Source organism: Dreissena polymorpha, chromosome 9 (genome assembly GCF_020536995.1).
Source record: "Dreissena polymorpha isolate Duluth1 chromosome 9, UMN_Dpol_1.0, whole genome shotgun sequence".
Taxonomy (NCBI): Eukaryota; Metazoa; Mollusca; class Bivalvia; order Myida; family Dreissenidae; genus Dreissena; species Dreissena polymorpha.
In genome coordinates this window covers 81,677,152-81,696,073 of record NC_068363.1, presented here as the reverse complement: position 1 = coordinate 81,696,073, position 18,922 = coordinate 81,677,152, and the positions used below count along the sequence as shown (strand labels likewise).

Here is an 18,922-nt window from a genome sequence, read left to right as displayed (position 1 = left end):
GCAAGGTTTGTGTTAAAGAAATAATTGAGAGCTTTTATTGTAAATATTTACCAGAAAGTGATTTATAAAAACGGAATAAACGTGATTATCGGGTAATAAATAGAAACTTGAAAAGTAGTAAGTATACAGTAATAGTCAGGTTGAAACAGATGTATTGGGGAAGTTGGGATTTTACTACCTATGCGGGAAAGTTTTAAAACAATTAAACAATATATATATTTTTAAATGACTGAGGGATTTTCTTCATAGCGCACCAAATGACGTCTTTTGACGCTGTTTTTCTTTGAGTTATAACGCACCACAGAACGTCAATTGACACGTTAAATTATAAAAAAAATCAACGTCGGCAGGGGACACCCCTCCGGAACCAACCCCATCAGCCCCTGGGCGCCTGACAAAAATCCTGTGGAAAACACTGAGTGAATAATCAGATTCATATGCATATATTGCTTTATTATGTTTGTCGTGCTGTACAGCTTATTGAAACAGCATGGAACTTAAATGTACATTGCAAGGTATATATATTAATATAAATCAAAATAAGTTGAATACATCAATTACCATTAAATGTGCTTGTTTATATTTTATGTTGTTTTTTTCCACAACTGCAGGGACTACCGGTCCTAGGCCTTAAAAATAGGGAGAAGTGACTTCTCCTTTGTTTTGAAACAGGGAGAAGTTTGGAAAATCAGGGATACGTTTGTGCAAACAATATAAAAAACAAAGCGTGTTTATTTTACAACTTTTATTATTTCTATCATTATACTATGTTTATTTGTAAAAACAATAAATTCTCACTAAAATCTTCTTCATCATAACACATTTGAATCATTTAACACATTTAAGTATTTTATATTTGTACCGGTAGCACCTTTTCATCACACATTTATCATCATTATATTATCATCATCTATATGACTGCTTTTGTAACAAAACACAACCTTAATGCATGGAACATCTAGTGCATGTATATCTATTACTGTTTATCCGAATACTTTACATGTCCGAAATATGTTCTCTTAAGAATGCCTTACCTGTTTACTTTAACAATCAAAATTGTCCTTGTTGCTATCTGGTTTAACAAACTTTATCAAATGTTTGTTAAATCAGGGCCCTCACACTACTTTGGGGGAAGGGGTCCGCAGCCCTTAGGAGGGGGAATTTTCGCGGCGTTTCCCTTTTTGGGGGATTTTTTTTACTTACTCTCTCATTATTACATTTGTACAAGGTTGCACTATATTCATTGCATTTTTCATAATAAAGTATGTTTGAAAGATTAAATTGAAATAAAATTGAGATATAATAGTCATGAGACACATCTTTCTATAAAAAAAAAAAAAAAAAAAAAAATTTTTTTTTTTTTTTTGTTTTTTTTTTTAGGGGGAATTTTTCCCCCAAAAAGGGGAAAAAAGTATACTTTTCAGGTGGGGGACTGCCGCCGATTTGATAGATTGAGGGCCCTGTAAATCCAGTTAATGCTCTCTCCATTATTGAATCACCATTACTTGTAATGTGAATCGCCAGCTTTGAATTGAACGCGTGTGTAATGTTACAATTCGTCCGCCATTTGCAATGTTGATGGTCATGACATAACAATTTAATTCTACTCGGATAATTTATATCTAATCGAGGAAATGTGTTTTCTCAATATTTATGTGTAGTATTATGACTTATAGTATAAAAAATGAACTGTGATTCCAGTTTATATAAGATGGATGTTACTCGTAATTCTTGGTGGATTAACAAACTGACAAAACTCGCTGGACTTTATAGTGGATCTACGCAATTTATAGACCTTTGATCAAGTTTGTTTTTCTTTAAATTTTTTTGCCGACTTTCTTTAACCGTGCTGTCTGTCAAAAACCTGCAATTATCGGATGGTCAATCAATTATCACGTAATCAGTAGACAACTTGCGGCACGCGCGAAGAGGCACGAGTGTGATGGTTATAGCAACCAATATTAAGGGGACTGCTTTGTCACGGTCAATTAACGATCCGTGCCTGGGGTAAATTATGTCACCGTTAGATAAACAACAAACAATAAACTTGCTTATCGCCTGCGGGCGGTAGCACTCCTTAGCAAAAATAATCGGGCGCCTTGATTTTCGCTTTTCTGGTCTTGTTTACTCAAAAAATCGGGCGACTTTATCTTCGCTTCTCTGGGCTCGTAGGGCGAAATTACGGGCGTAAGAGCGAAATTATCGCTCATAGTCGCCCGTAGGGTAGTCCCTGAACTGCCTCTGCCCTCTGATGCCATTACATGTTTCTCCCTAATTCAGGTATTCACGGAGCGTTTTTGCACTTTTTTGCCTAAACTGCACACTAAAATGCCCTTTTTGAAAGTAATTGCACCATGACCCTTTGAACTACTGGGAAAAACACAAAGAAAGGTAAAAAGAATTGGAGGACAAGGAAAACAGGCCTGACCCTAAAATTATAACTCAATAATAAATAAGTGAAAACCCATCTATAGCTGACTATTGATCACCAATCTAAGAGTAAAAGCAATTGGTAAGCCTTCACTAATCAGAGTATATTTAACAAAAATGCATATAAACATATTTTAATTTGCCACATATATTGGTTGCTTAATTTTAATGGGTGGAAACACCAAAAAACTGTTTTGATTGTATGCAACAATATTTACAAATAAGATAATAATGACATTCTTGTTAGTATAACAACGAATCTGACTTATATTCGCAACAAAATGTATTGCCATCAAAGTTTGGCATAAATTGACAGCAACTTAAATATCATTAAATGACCTTCTGTCACAGTGGATCTTTTAATGGGGAGACATTTTAAGAGAAATCAATACAAGCTATCTGTACTTACTCAGAATTAAATCCATTGACGTGGAGAATTCTCATCTGTTTTACAATAGTAGACTTTCCGGATTCTCCAGCACCTTAGAAATAAAAAAACTTTGAGGCTCACCACAGGATGTTTTCTAATACACGACACTCATTCAATACACAAATTGCGAGTTAAAACCAATTAATCACTCACTTACCTAACAATAACAGTCGGTGTGTCGCGCGGTAGGACTGTTTTTCCCGTTGCAACTGCCTCTCAATCTTTCTGTTCGTTTGCCTGCGCTGGTTTTCCTCTTCATCAGTATGTCTAAAGCACCCCATCTTACAAAATGGACGAATATCTTTACCGAGCTAGAACCCAGTTTCACAGCATTAACAAATCCCGTCCAAAACCCGGCACCCGATTTCACTTAATCCAACGCGAATGCGATCCTCAACTCTCGGGCTACAAGGAGGCTAATCCAACTGAGAGCCCGAGAAAAACACTATTTGTCATGAATATAACACAAAATCTCCGTGTGCCGACATTTTAATACACTGATCGCATATCTGACAGCGATGGGTGGGGTTACAGTGCATGACGGGAAAGCACGGTGTAAATTATACAGCACCAAATGGTGACATCACTAGCAGGTGCTCTCGATTGGTCTCTCCCTGACCAAGGGAATGTACTCGTTTCCAAAGAAAACTTCTTTCGCAAAACTCGCAGGAGTCGCTACCCTTAAAGGTTTTCCAGATAAGTAACACGGATATTAAAATAAATTCCTTATATTACAATACTATCACAATCAAAATCAAAGCGCCGAAGGCACTAAAATTGTTCGCTATTGCATAATTTAAGACGCAACTCATTTTTCAAAAGTAATCGCACTTTTCAAATCAACAAAAGCCATTCAAATTTATAAAGAGTGTGTCTTAACGCACGGTTTCAGATGTGTGTGCACCGTTTATCATCCTATTTAACTTAGACAGAATAACAACATGGCCCTTTTTTGGCGTAGCTGAATAAGCCAGCTTTTTGCCTTACCTGACCTTTGTAAGTGTCCAATAAAATTCAAATACAATTTCCCGCGGTTAGACACGAATGAATACACTTCATTTAGTCCCTTGGCTGATTTGAGCATACCACCAGAACATTGGACACATGAGTGCGTCTTTGTAACACTGTTTTACTGCGTGTTCAGCATGAAACTATTTTATCTCTAATGAAAAGGCTTGATAGATAGAACAGTTTTACTTACACTAAACACTAGACATCAATACAGTTTGTGCGTGCACCTTTTATTTTCAGAGGATTGCCAGCGCTAGACCCTTTGAACTTAAAGGCTATGTTCTCATATTTAGTAATTACTTTCATATTCCTGTCTGTGTACTAGTATATTTTAGTTCATAAAAGTATCATTTTCCCCTATCCTGATATTCGTTTTGGCTAAACCATTTAAAATTGTTTTCGAAATTGAACATTAAACATGTAAAAATATAAAGTTTTAAACAAGCCGTCGTTCCAGCACTGAAAGCCTGGCCTCACTTTAATGCATCGCATTCCAACCCTCAAGGTATCAGGGTCAGTTCGCAGCAGGCAAAACAATCGTTATTAGATGGTCGCTTAGCGACCGTCTAAGGTGGTTAGTTAAAAATTCAGGTCGATACGGCTTAGCTACTAGGAGCCCAATACCCGCTAACTACGCGTATCCGCGCGAGAAAGAGTTGTGTAATTTATGCAAGAGGTTTGAGTTCTCCAATTATATTCATTCACAAATGGAAACATGATATTAATATCGTGTTAAATGCAATAGTTTCGCACGGTGCTTTTATAGAAAAGAATCAATAAACAATGATCGTATTGTACGTGTCGCGGAGGAGATTGTTTATGAATGAATAAAATAGTCCACTTTCTGCAGCGTCTTCATGACGTAGTATTTTTGCTCAGTCCATTCATAATATGAGGCTATTGATAGATGCGCCTGTCGATAAACAAAGGAAAGTCCACGGGCGATAACATCGCAATAGGTTACGCTCTCACATGCACCTCAATGACGTAGTACCGGTCGTAAATTGAGACTATTAATAGATTCGGGAAAAAGTTATTACGCTTATTTATATTCTCAATTTATAAAACGTTGAACATAAGTTCAAAAATAACTTCAGCGATACGATAGACAAAAACAAAAAAATGTTCCATAATCGCTAAACCCGAATATAACAAACAATTTATAATAATAATACGAATGAACTATTTCGTAACCTCGTTCATGCTACTACAGCGGGTATTTCTGGAAAACGTTCTTTGGTTCTCAACAGATAGCGGCGATCTTTTGTATTTACGGGTGCTAGCAACGCAATAGTAGAAGGTTAGTAGAAGGTTTAGCTTGTTTATATTCACAGTTCTCAATACATAGACAGTTGGATATGAGTTCATCAATAACTACAGGCATACTATATGCAACCTCGAAAATGCTTTATAATCGCTAAAACCGAAAACAACTAAATATATTATATTAAATATATTTATAACAATAAATATCTTTTAAAAATGTAGTCGGCGTATACGCTGACTTTGAAATAAAGTTTGCAATTTACTTTTCTAAATAAATAAATACAAGTAAACAAAAGTTAAACTATTGTGTTGTGTTTTTCACTTGTAAGTTGCATATTCACAGCATGAAATGTGTGTTGGCATTGTCAAACCACACATAAGTGTGAGTAGATAAAAAATATAATACGGGAGAGCACTTACTATGTGTCCTCATATGCCTTGTTATTAGTATCTTTCTTCACTATCGAAATATATCGTATGTTGATATTTGATTTAAACGCAGTTTTCTTTCGACACATTTAAATCACACGTCAATAGCGCCGTCATGCGAAAATGGGTCTTATGCGTTTCGGCAAGCGTTTGTTAAACCCAACATGTGCTTTTGCGCAGTCAGGCCATAGACGATGCTGTTCGCTATAAAATCACTCAATATGTTATGTTTCTCCTTACCAGAAGGAGAGATAGCTGAGTGGGCTATTTATATGATGGGCGCATATGGAATAAGACCCATTTTCGCATGACGAGGGTCATTACAAATCTCATTGCGAATTGAAAATGACACATTTAAGAACAACGCGTTTTGATACAAAATTGAATTCAAAATAGCAAACTTGTTAATAATGGCAGCCTATCCACACATTAAGGAATGATTTCCAGACGTTCTGACCAAGTACGGCAAACATTGTGGTATGATAATTAAACGATTTTCTCTTATCGTGACACTATACTATTTCGCTAATGATTGTTTTCTCATCTTGGAGGTGAAAGTGAAATTCTGCGAGATTGATTGTAACGCGTAATTGTAACAGGGCCACAATTTGTGTCGTTTGAGCATACAGAGAGTAGTCCGGAATTCCTTACACTGAACAGTGCTTCATCCTTTGAATTGAGCACATACGCAGTGATGTAGCAAAAATTCAGAGGTTGTATCTCGAATCAGCTTATTAAATATTCGAAAATATTCATGCGTGTCTGTTGGCGTTATGTAAAAGTCACTAAGATGAAAACTGAGTAAAACAGCTACGCCTAAAAGCGCATTAGTGCTCTATACCTATGTTTATGTCAGCGTTGTTGACACCGTGTGAACTGCTCGGGTAACAAGTAAAGCATTAACAGCAATGTTTATATACTTTTATTCCTCCATACACAAGATACGAAGATAATTGTATATTTTGAAATTGTATATGGTGTCAAAAATCACGGAACTTTCATTATGAAGTTATATTCTTGGTGAGATAGTTATTTGATATTAGAAAAAATATTCCTTTAATATGATGGTGACTGCAAATTTTCTTTATATTAAGTTCTCATTACCATTTTCATCATACTTTCTATGCTTTCAGAACGTCCAAAAAGCATGTTGTTTTTATTTTGTCTAAGTAACTTCTATGAAATACTAAGGATGATAAAAAGTGCACACAAAACTCGACCCGTGCGCTATGACATACACTATATAAAGTTAAATGGCGTGTGTTCATTTAAAACTTGCGATTGATTTTGAAAAATGAATTGCGTGTTAAATTATGCAATAGCGAACATCTTCAGTGCCTTCAGCGCTTTGATATAATATAGACGCTATCGCGTGAACTAGGTGAACTGGAATTTTCTTTAGACTAGAAATATGTTAAATGAAGATATTCAGCGATATAATTATGGTATGTCAATAATAGATCTTAATGTGTTTTCAACAATACCATGATAAATATTATTTTTGATTAATTTAACAAGAATTATTCGACCATATGGACTAATGTTTTAAGTATGAGCGCGATGATTCTCGATAATGTTAATACTCGAATCAAATAGCAATGCCCGACAAACCACTAAAACAGGTTTGTTCGAAGAACGCGCGTATAAATATTTAAAATATGTACGGATACTTCGCGTGTGGCCGGTTGACTCATATGTTTTAATTTCACTTCCATTCTTCTTTTGGTTTTCTGTTTTGTATCTATAGGTTTATGACCAGCAACATGTAATAATGTAAAATAAGCCGCGAAAATTCCGCGTAACATCCCGTACTGCGTGTAATGCAGCTAAGAACTGCACAGAAAAAGACATTCGCTATCTTTGATCTCATTCATTGAACTCTTTACCTTGCACCAACTCCTACCACAATCAACGCCGTATATCTTTTTCCCTATATTTCCCTGATATTCGTTATGGCCAAACCATTTTAAATTGTTTCGAAATTGAACATTTAACACGTAAAAGTATTAAGTTTTAAACAAGCCGTCGTTCCAGCAGTGGAAGCGTGGCCTCACTTTAATGCATTGCATTCCAACCCGCATGGTATCAGGGTCAGTCCACGGCCAGTAAACGGATTGTTATAATATAGGCTCTATTGCGTTAACTATGTGAACTGGAGTCGTATTTAGACCAGAAATATGTTAAATGAAGATAGTCGACGATGTAACTATGGTAGGTCAATCATAGATTCTTAATTTGTTTTCAACAATACCATGCTAAATATTTTTTTTTTGATTATTAAACAAGCATTATTCCACCATTTTGACCAATTTGTAAAGAATGAGCGCGATGATTCTCGATATTGTTAATAATTGATTCAAATAGCAATGCCCGACACACCACTAAAGCAGGTTTGTTCGATATAGATAGATTTATTTCAGTATAATGATACAACATGATAAAACATATCTACATACATGATAAAATAGTAAAACAATAAACATGTATGAGAAATGTTTTGTTGTTTATGCATTACTTGTTACTCTAGCAGTTCACACGGTGTCAACAACTCTGACCTCAACATGGGTATAGAACACTAATGAACTTTTTCGGTATAGCTGTTTTACCCAGCTTTTCTACGTAAATGACTTTTACAATAACGCCAGCAGACACGCATGCATATATATTTAAACGCACTAAGTGACCCCTTGACCTTGTTTTTGACCCAGAAAGGCCCATGTTCTAAGTTGGCCTTAAGATCATCTCCATAAAACTTCTGACCAAGTTTGGTGAAGAACGGATGTAAACTAATTGAGAGAGCGGACACCATGCTGAATGTTAAAAAACGCACTAAGTGACCCCGTGACCTAGTTTTAGGCCCGGAATGGCCCATGTTCAAACTTGTCCTAGACATCATTTAGATAAAACTTGTGACCAAGTTTGGCGAGGATTGGATGAAAACTACTTGAATTAGAGATCGGACAACATGGTGAGGTTTAAAATGCACTAAGATACCCCGTGACCTAGTTTTTGACCCGGCATGACCCATATTCAAACTTGACCTAGACATCATATAGATACAACTTCTGACCAAGTTTGGTGAAGATTGGATGAAAACTAATTGAATTAGAGAGCGGACAACATTGTGATGTTTAAAACGCCCTAAGTGACCCCGTGACCTTGTTTTTGACCAGGCATGACCCATATTCAAACTTACTCTAGTCATTACCAAGATACAACTTCTGACCAATTTTGGTGAAGATTGGATAAAAAGTACTTGAATTAGAGAGCGGACAACATGGTGAGGTTTAAAACACACTAAGTGACCCCGTGACCTAGTTTTGACCCGACATGGCCCATGTTCGAACTTGACCTACACATCATCTAGTTACAACTTCTGACCAAGTGTGGTGAAGATCGGATTTAAACTACTTGAAATAGAGAGCGGACACCATGCTCAATGTGTAAAACGTACTAAGTGACCCCGTGACCTAGTTTTTGACCCGGCAAGGCCCATGTTCGAACTTGGCCTTAAAATTATCTAGATACAACTTCTGACCAAGTTTGGTGAAGATCGGATGAAAACTACTTGAATAAGAGAGCGGACAACATGCTGAATGTTTAAAACGCACTAAGTGACCCCGTGACCTAGTTTTTGACCCGGAAAGGCCAAAATTCGAACTTGGCCTTAAGATCATCTAGATACAACTTCTGACCAAGTTTGGTGAAGATCGGATGAAAACTGCTTGAATTAGAGAGCGGACAACATTGTGATGTTTAAAACGCCTTAAGTGCCCCGTGACCTTGTTTTTGACCCGGCATCACCCATATTCAAACTTGCTCTAGACATTATCAAGATACAACTTCTGACCAATTTTGGTGAAGATTGGATAAAAACTACTTGAATTAGAGAGCAGACAACATGGTGAGGTTTAAAACACACTAAGTGACCCCGTGACCTAGTTTTTGATCCGGCATGGCCCATGTTCGAACTTGACCTACACATCATCTAGTTACAACTTTTGACCCAGTGTGGTGAAAATCGGATTTAAACTACTTGAAATAAAGAGCGGACACCATGCTCAATGTGTAAAACGTACTAAGTGACCCCGTGACCTAGTTTTTGACCCGGCAAGGCCCAAGTTCCAGGTGGCCTTAAGATCATCTAGATACAACTTCTGACCAAGTTTGGTGAAGATCGGATGAAAACTACTTAAAATAGAGAGCGGTAAAAACATGCTGAATGTTTAAAACGCACTAAGTGACCCCGTGACCTAGTTTTTGATCCGACAAGGCCCATGTTCGAAGATGGCCTAGACATTATGTAGATACAACTTCTGACCAAGTTTGGTGAAGATCGGATAGAAACTACTTGAAATAGAGAGCGGACACTTAATACGGACCGACCGACAGACCGACAGACAAGCTCACTCCTATATACCCCCCTAAACTTCGTTTGTGGGGGTATAAAAACGGCTTAATATATCAAGAAATATCTTTTTAAAAATGTAGTCGGCGTAAATGCTGACTTTGAAGTAAAGTTTGAAATTAACGTTTCTTAATTATTAAATTGAAAACAAAACTTTTTTGTTTTTCACCGGTAAGTCGCATATTCACCGCATTAAATGTGTGTTATCATTGTCAAACCACACAATAGTGTAAGCAGATAAAAATTATACAACGGAAGTGCACATCATATGTGTCCTCACATCCCTTATTATGAGTGCATTACTTCACCATCGAAATATATCGTATGTTAAGATTTGATTTACATGCAGTTTTCTTTCGACACATTTAAATCACACTTTCATAGCCGCGTCATGCGAATTTGGGTCTTATGCGTTTCGGCCAGCGTATCTTAAGCCCAACCTGTGCATTTGCGCAGTCTGGTCAGAGGCGATGCTGTTCGTCATAAAATCACTCAATGTGTTATGGTCTCATTATCTATCTCCTGACCAGACTGAGAGATGCGCATGCTGAGTGGGCTTTATATATGATGGGCACATATGGGGTAAGACCCATTTTCGCATGACGAGGGACATTAAAAATCTCATTGCGAATTTAAATGGCACATTTTAGCACAATGCTTTTGATACAAAATTGAATTTTAAATAGCAAAGTGGTAAATAAGGGCAGCCTTTCCAGGCGGTCAGGAACGATTTCCAGACGTGCTGACAGAGTACGGCAAACATTTTGGTTGGATAATTAAACAATTCTCCTCTTATCTTGACACTAAACTATTTCAGTAGTGTTAGTTTTCTTATCTTGAAAGCAAAACTGTGTTATATTATATATATATATATATATATATATATATATATATATATATATATATATATATATATATTATATTCCCCGCACGATTTAGTGAACGAGTACTGACCCTGAAATTCTGCGAGATGGGTTTTAACGCGTAATTGTAACTGGGCCATAATTTGTGTCGTTTGAACATATAGAGAGCAGTCCGGAATTCCTTACACTGAACAGTGCTACAACCTTTGCGCTGATCATAGACACGGTGGCGCAGGCAAAGTTCAGAGGTTTTATCTCGAATCTGCCTATGAAATATTCGAAAATATTCACGCGTATCTGCTGCCGTGATGTAAAAGTCATTTAAGGTGAAAAGCTGGGTAAAACAGCTAAGCCGAAAAAGCGCATTAGTGCTCTATACCTATGTTTTGGTCAGGGTTGTTGATACCGTGCGAACTGCTAGGGTAACAAGTAATGCACAAACAACAAAGTACGGGTCAACAGGGCTGTCTTTATGACTACATTATTCGTGAGTAAAAAGTATTGCTCGCAGATTTATTTTTTATTTATTTTCACCAATTATCTTATTGTATATTTTGAATTTGTATATGGTGTCAAAAATCAAAAGTTTTGTACAGGGAATTTTCATCATGAAATTGTATTCTTAGTGAGATAGGTATTCGATATTCCAACAATATTCATTTAATATGATGGTGATTGCAAATTGTCTTTATATTCAGTTCTCATTACCATTTTCATCATGCTTTCTATGCTGCCAGAGCGTCCAAAAAGGGCCATATTGTTGTTATTTTGTCTAAGTTATCTCTATAAAATAAATAGGATGATACACAAATCTCGACCCGTGCGTTATGACAAACTTTTTATAAATTTGAATGGCGTGTGTTCATTTCAAACTTGCGAATACTTTTGATAAATGAGTTGCGTCTTAAATTATGCAATAGCGAACAACTTCAGTGCCTTCAGCGCTTTGATATTAGTTGTGAGCGTTAGAGAGAGGCAGTTTTGCAAGTCAGTCTGCTTTAGCTACGCTAGGAACGATAAATGCAAGTCAGTCTGATGTAAGCTACGTTGGAACGATAACCACTGCCTGTCTTCACTACGTGCAGTAAAAGTGTGCAGACTACAAATGCTAGGAGCGTCTGCTCTACTACTGCAGTGTGTGTATTTAATCAATAGTGTTTAACAGCTTGTAAGACGACATTGGCAAGTCTAGTGTTTATCATTGAAATCTTTACATATTGGCTGCTTTAATGGAAAACGGGGCTTTATGCATCTCAAATAAGATTAGCCTGTGCACACTGATTAGTCTGTGCAATGCGCACAAGCTAATCAATGACGAAACATGATTATGTGGTGTTTTTCGTTGAAAGACAGTCTCTGGTACTGGGATGACAATTAATGCATATGCATAAAGCCCTGTTTTCCCAAAATGAAGCTAAAAATAACTTTTTATTAATGATTTGACAAATCCCAGAAATCAACCTGTGCTTTAAGACACACTCTTTTTACATTTGAATGGGGGTGTGTTCATTTCAAACTTGCGATATAAAAAGCTATAACATAATTTTGAAAACTGAGTTGTGTCTAAGATTATACAACAGCGAACAACTTCAGTGCCTTCAGCGCTTTGATTTAAATTGACTTCCATTCCAGTAGTTTCGCAATATGTATCTTTTACATTTAATTGTTGTTTTAACTTTTGAACAGTTTCTGCAGTTTGCTATATAATATGCAAACATTAAACATAATATATCAGGTATTTGGTTATTAATAAAAATACCAGATCCACATTTTTACGTTTAAAAAGGAAGATAATTCATCAATAAATAAAGATAGTTGAACTTTTTTGTCTCCCTGTCTGGTACCAACGTTGCGGGGGAAGAACTCTGTTGTATATTAATTAGAGGACAGTTCATCCTTCCTGAGAAATTAATCTTTATACATGACTGTAAGTTATTATACATTGATTTTAATGTGTAGAGGAACCTGCCATGTAGCCCCTTTTTTCGAGACATTTAAATAATTCAATGTGATTAATTTTATCAAAAGCCCTTTTAAAATCGACCTTTATACAATACAAACGTCCCTTTCTTTTGGTACGATATTTTTTAATTATGGCTTGAAGACAAAAAATAGTGTCAACTGCTGAATATGCATTGCGTAATCCTGCCTGAGATTCATTAATTTTAGTATACGCTTCTGCCCATGCGTAAAGGCGTTTGTTAATTGTACTTGAACATAGCTTGTACATTGTATTTGTAATTGAGATACCTCGGTAATTTCCAGGATCGGTAATCGAGCCAGATTTCTGGATTGGGAATATAACACAAGTTGCCCATGTTTGTGGGAATAAACCAGATTCAAATATAGTGTTAAAGTATGCAAAATTATGGAGCTATATTTGCAACAGTATATTAATAAATTCGGAAGGTATTCCGCCAATGCCGCAACTTTTATTATTTGTCAGTTTATATTTATACATTTCGACATCACGATCGAGTGACCTCATCAATTGATATTTGCGCTTTAAGACCATTAGCGGTTGCGTCGTTAGACACGCTATTACTCTCAGAATTTACACTTAAAGAGTTTTCATTAAAAAATAATGTACTGAAATAAGTATGCCATGTATCGGCAGGTATGTCACAACTAGTAGCGGGTTTATTATTCTTATATATGTTTAAGAGTTTTCCAGAATAGGTCAGTTCTGTTTCTACAGTTGAAAAGATTATTTCTCGTAGTGTTTTGATATTCAAGTATTTTATTTTTACAAAAGATCTTAAATTCGCTTCGTTTCTTCGTATAATCTATCAAATCATTATGTGAATTTGTTATACGAAAACGACATAACGCAGCATATTTATAGTGTTTTTTTATTCACAAACTTGGTCCCACCATTCGGGTTGCAATTAACCAGCCATCAATGCTGGTCTTTTAAGCATACATTTGCCAGCTGTTTTATATAAGGAAGAAATAAAATAAAATGCTTCATTAATGTTGTTTGTAATTAAATCGTTAATAGTCTCTCTATTTATCGCAATCATGTTTTTAAATAATGTTTTAAAAACATCAGCTTTGTTTTCTTTCCATTTAAAACATGTAAGTTTCCTCATTTCGCAGACAGATTGATTTCTATTAACGTTAATTGGTAATTTATTTTGCAATTTAAAGTTACACGTAATTGGAAAGTGATCGGATTCGTCACGATCTAAGAATTGAAAGTCTTTATAATATTTATGAAGATTCCATTTGAGGCAATTATGTAATCAACAGTTGACAGCCCATTATTAAAAAAAACATGTATATTCGCCTTTATTATAGGACGAAACACGTCCATTCAAAAGTTAATATCGAATACACAACAAAGGTTAACCAACGAGCGCCTAAAACTGTTGCTCAATTCGATCTTTATAACATCGTGGAATTTCAAAGAAACTACCTTCATATTCAACGTTACCATAAATGTATTTTAAGTTATCAAAGGGAATTTAAGGGTCTACTATTTACACTAATACGAGGATTGCGTTTTACAAATTTACGATCACTTAGAGAAAGTTAAATTAGATTATGTAGTCATTGCTTCTGCTAGCAGGCGATTTCAATCAATTTTTCACTTGTAAGTTGCATATTCACAGCATGAAATGTGTGTTAGCATTGTCAAACCACACATAAGTGTGAGTAGATAAAAAATATACTACGGGAGAGCACTTCATATGTGTCCTCATATGCCTTGTTATTAGTATCTTTCTTCACTATCGAAATATATCGTATGTTGATATTTGATTTAAACGCAGTTTTCTTTCGACACATTTAAATCACACGTCAATAGCGCCGTCATGCGAAAATGGGTCTTATGCGTTTCGGCAAGCGTTTGTTAAACCCAACATGTGCTTTTGCGCAGTCAGGCCATAGACGATGCTGTTCGCTATAAAATCACTCAATATGTTATGTTTCTCCTTACCAGAAGGAGAGATAGCTGAGTGGGCTATTTATATGATGGGCGCATATGGAATAAGACCCATTTTCGCATGACGAGGGTCATTACAAATCTCATTGCGAATTGAAAATGACACATTTAAGAACAACGCGTTTTGATACAAAATTGAATTCAAAATAGCAAACTTGTTAATAATGGCAGCCTATCCACACATTAAGGAATGATTTCCAGACGTTCTGACCAAGTACGGCAAACATTGTGGTATGATAATTAAACGATTTTCTCTTATCGTGACACTATACTATTTCGCTAATGATTGTTTTCTCATCTTGGAGGTGAAAGCGAAATTCTGCGAGATTGATTGTAACGCGTAATTGTAACAGGGCCACAATTTGTGTCGTTTGAGCATACAGAGAGTAGTCCGGAATTCCTTACACTGAACAGTGCTTCATCCTTTGAATTGAGCACATACGCAGTGATGTAGCAAAAATTCAGAGGTTGTATCTCGAATCAGCTTATTAAATATTCGAAAATATTCATGCGTGTCTGTTGGCGTTATGTAAAAGTCACTAAGATGAAAACTGAGTAAAACAGCTACGCCTAAAAGCGCATTAGTGCTCTATACCTATGTTTATGTCAGCGTTGTTGACACCGTGTGAACTGCTCGGGTAACAAGTAAAGCATTAACAGCAATGTTTATATACTTTTATTCCTCAATACACAAGATACGAAGATAATTGTATATTTTGAAATTGTATATGGTGTCAAAAATCACGGAACTTTCATTATGAAGTAATATTCTTGGTGAGATAGTTATTTGATATTAGAAAAAATATTCCTTTAATATGATGGTGACTGCAAATTTTCTTTATATTAAGTTCTCATTACCATTTTCATAATACTTTCTATGCTTTCAGAACGTCCAAAAAGCATGTTGTTTTTATTTTGTCTAAGTAACTTCTATGAAATACTAAGGATGATAAAAAGTGCACACAAAACTCGACCCGTGCGCTATGACACACACTATATAAAGTTAAATGGCGTGTGTTCATTTCAAACTTGCGATTGATTTTGAAAAATGAATTGCGTGTTAAATTATGCAATAGCGAACATCTTCAGTGCCTTCAGCGCTTTGATATAATATAGACGCTATCGCGTGAACTAGGTGAACTGGAATTTTCTTTAGACTAGAAATATGTTAAATGAAGATATTCAGCGATATAATTATGGTATGTCAATAATAGATCTTAATGTGTTTTCAACAATACCATGATAAATATTATTTTTGATTAATTTAACAAGAATTATTCCACCATATTGACTAATGTATTAAGTATGAGCGCGATGATTCTCGATAATGTTAATACTCGAATCAAATAGCAATGCCCGACAAACCACTAAAACAGGTTTGTTCGAAGAACGCGCGTATAAATATTTAAAATATGTACGGATACTTCGCGTGTGGCCGGTTGACTCACATGTTTTAATTTCACTTCCATTCTTCTTTTGGTTTTCTGTTTTGTATCTATAGGTTTATGACCAGCAACATGTACTAATGTAAAATAAGCCGCGAAAATTCCGCGTAGCATCCCGTACTGCGTGTAATGCAGCTAAGAACTGCACAGAAAAAGACATTCGCTATCTTTGATCTCATTCATTGAACTCTTTACCTTGCACCAACTCCTACCACAATCAACGCCGTATATCTTTTTCCCTATATTTCCCTGATATTCGTTATGGCCAAACCATTTTAAATTGTTTCGAAATTGAACATTTAACACGTAAAAGTATTAAGTTTTAAACAAGCCGTCGTTCCAGCAGTGGAAGCGTGGCCTCACTTTAATGCATTGCATTCTAACCCGCATGGTATCAGGGTCAGTCCACGGCCAGTAAACGGATTGTTATAATATAGGCTCTATTGCGTTAACTATGTGAACTGGAGTCGTATTTAGACCAGAAATATGTTAAATGAAGATAGTCGACGATGTAACTATGGTAGGTCAATCATAGATTCTTAATTTGTTTTCAACAATACCATGCTAAATATTTTTTTTTTGATTATTAAACAAGCATTATTCCACCATTTTGACCAATTTGTAAAGAATGAGCGCGATGATTCTCGATATTGTTAATAATTGATTCAAATAGCAATGCCCGACACACCACTAAAACAGGTTTGTTCGATATAGATAGATTTATTTCAGTATAATTATACAACATGATAAAACATATCTACATACATGATAAAATAGTAAAACAATAAACATGTATGAGAAATGTTTTGTTGTTTATGCATTACTTGTTACTCTAGCAGTTCACACGGTGTCAACAACTCTGACCTCAACATGGGTATAGAACACTAATGAACTTTTTCGGTATAGCTGTTTTACCCAGCTTTTCTACGTAAATGACTTTTACAATAACGCCAGCAGACACGCATGCATATATATTAAAACGCACTAAGTGACCCCTTGACCTTGTTTTTGACCCAGAAAGGCCCATGTTCTAAGTTGGCCTTAAGATCATCTCCATAAAACTTCTGACCTAGTTTGGTGAAGAACGGATGTAAACTAATTGAGAGAGCGGACACCATGCTGAATGTTAAAAAACGCACTAAGTGACCCCGTGACCTAGTTTTAGGCCCGGAATGGCCCATGTTCAAACTTGTCCTAGACATCATTTAGATAAAACTTGTGACCAAGTTTGGCGAGGATTGGATGAAAACTACTTGAATTAGAGATCGGACAACATGGTGAGGTTTAAAATGCACTAAGATACCCCGTGACCTAGTTTTTGACCCGGCATGACCCATATTCAAACTTGACCTAGACATCATATAGATACAACTTCTGACCAAGTTTGGTGAAGATTGGATGAAAACTAATTGAATTAGAGAGCGGACAACATTGTGATGTTTAAAACGCCCTAAGTGACCCCGTGACCTTGTTTTTGACCAGGCATGACCCATATTCAAACTTACTCTAGTCATTACCAAGATACAACTTCTGACCAATTTTGGTGAAGATTGGATAAAAAGTACTTGAATTAGAGAGCGGACAACATGGTGAGGTTTAAAACACACTAAGTGACCCCGTGACCTAGTTTTGACCCGACATGGCCCATGTTCGAACTTGACCTACACATCATCTAGTTACAACTTCTGACCAAGTGTGGTGAAGATCGGATTTAAACTACTTGAAATAGAGAGCGGACACCATGCTCAATGTGTAAAACGTACTAAGTGACCCCGTGACCTAGTTTTTGACCCGGCAAGGCCCATGTTCGAACATGGCCTTAAAATTATCTAGATACAACTTCTGACCAAGTTTGGTGAAGATCGGATGAAAACTACTTGAATAAGAGAGCGGACAACATGCTGAATGTTTAAAACGCACTAAGTGACCCCGTGACCTAGTTTTTGACCCGGAAAGGCCAAAATTCGAACTTGGCCTTAAGATCATCTAGATACAACTTCTGACCAAGTTTGGTGAAGATCGGATGAAAACTGCTTGAATTAGAGAGCGGACAACATTGTGATGTTTAAAACGCCTTAAGTGCCCCGTGACCTTGTTTTTGACCCGGCATCACCCATATTCAAACTTGCTCTAGACATTATCAAGATACAACTTCTAACCAATTTTGGTGAATATTGGATAAAAACTACTTGAATTAGAGAGCAGACAACATGGTGAGGTTTAAAACACACTAAGTGACCCCGTGACCTAGTTTTTGATCCGGCATGGCCCATGTTCGAACTTGACCTACACATCATCTAGTTACAACTTTTGACCCAGTGTGGTGAAAATCGGATTTAAACTACTTGAAATAAAGAGCGGACACCATGCTCAATGTGTAAAACGTACTAAGTGACCCCGTGACCTAGTTTTTGACCCGGCAAGGCCCATGTTCCAGGTGGCCTTAAGATCATCTAGATACAATTTCTGACCAAGTTTGGTGAAGATCGGATGAAAACTACTTAAAATAGAGAGCGGTAAAAACATGCTGAATGTTTAAAACACACTAAGTGACCCCGTGACCTAGTTTTTGATCCGACAAGGCCCATGTTCGAAGTTGGCCTAGACATCATGTAGATACAACTTCTGACCAAGTTTGGTGAAGATCGGATAGAAACTACTTGAAATAGAGAGCGGACACTTAATACGGACCGA

At 36.3% G+C, this 18,922-nt stretch overlaps 1 protein-coding gene and 1 long non-coding RNA gene across 2 annotated transcripts in view; both read right to left on the bottom strand.

The window, feature by feature from the left end:
- Positions 1 to 3,224, bottom strand: part of LOC127846221 (guanine nucleotide-binding protein G(s) subunit alpha-like) — a 68,114-nt gene extending 64,890 nt beyond the window's left edge. Inside the window, exons 1-2 of the mRNA XM_052377391.1 lie at positions 3,018 to 3,224; positions 2,840 to 2,912 (exon numbers count right to left, since the gene is read on the bottom strand). Of these exons, the coding sequence (XP_052233351.1) occupies positions 2,840 to 2,912; positions 3,018 to 3,141 (197 nt within the window). The 5' untranslated portion in view covers positions 3,142 to 3,224. The remainder of the gene's footprint in view (positions 1 to 2,839; positions 2,913 to 3,017) is intronic.
- Positions 3,225 to 8,401: 5,177 nt separating this feature from the next.
- Positions 8,402 to 18,146, bottom strand: LOC127844025 (uncharacterized). Its single transcript, XR_008032520.1, has 3 exons — positions 17,890 to 18,146; positions 9,349 to 9,543; positions 8,402 to 8,724 (listed from the first exon to the last, which is right to left on the bottom strand). It is a non-coding gene; the product is annotated as an uncharacterized LOC127844025 (long non-coding RNA).
- Between the last annotated feature and the right edge of the window lie 776 nt (positions 18,147 to 18,922).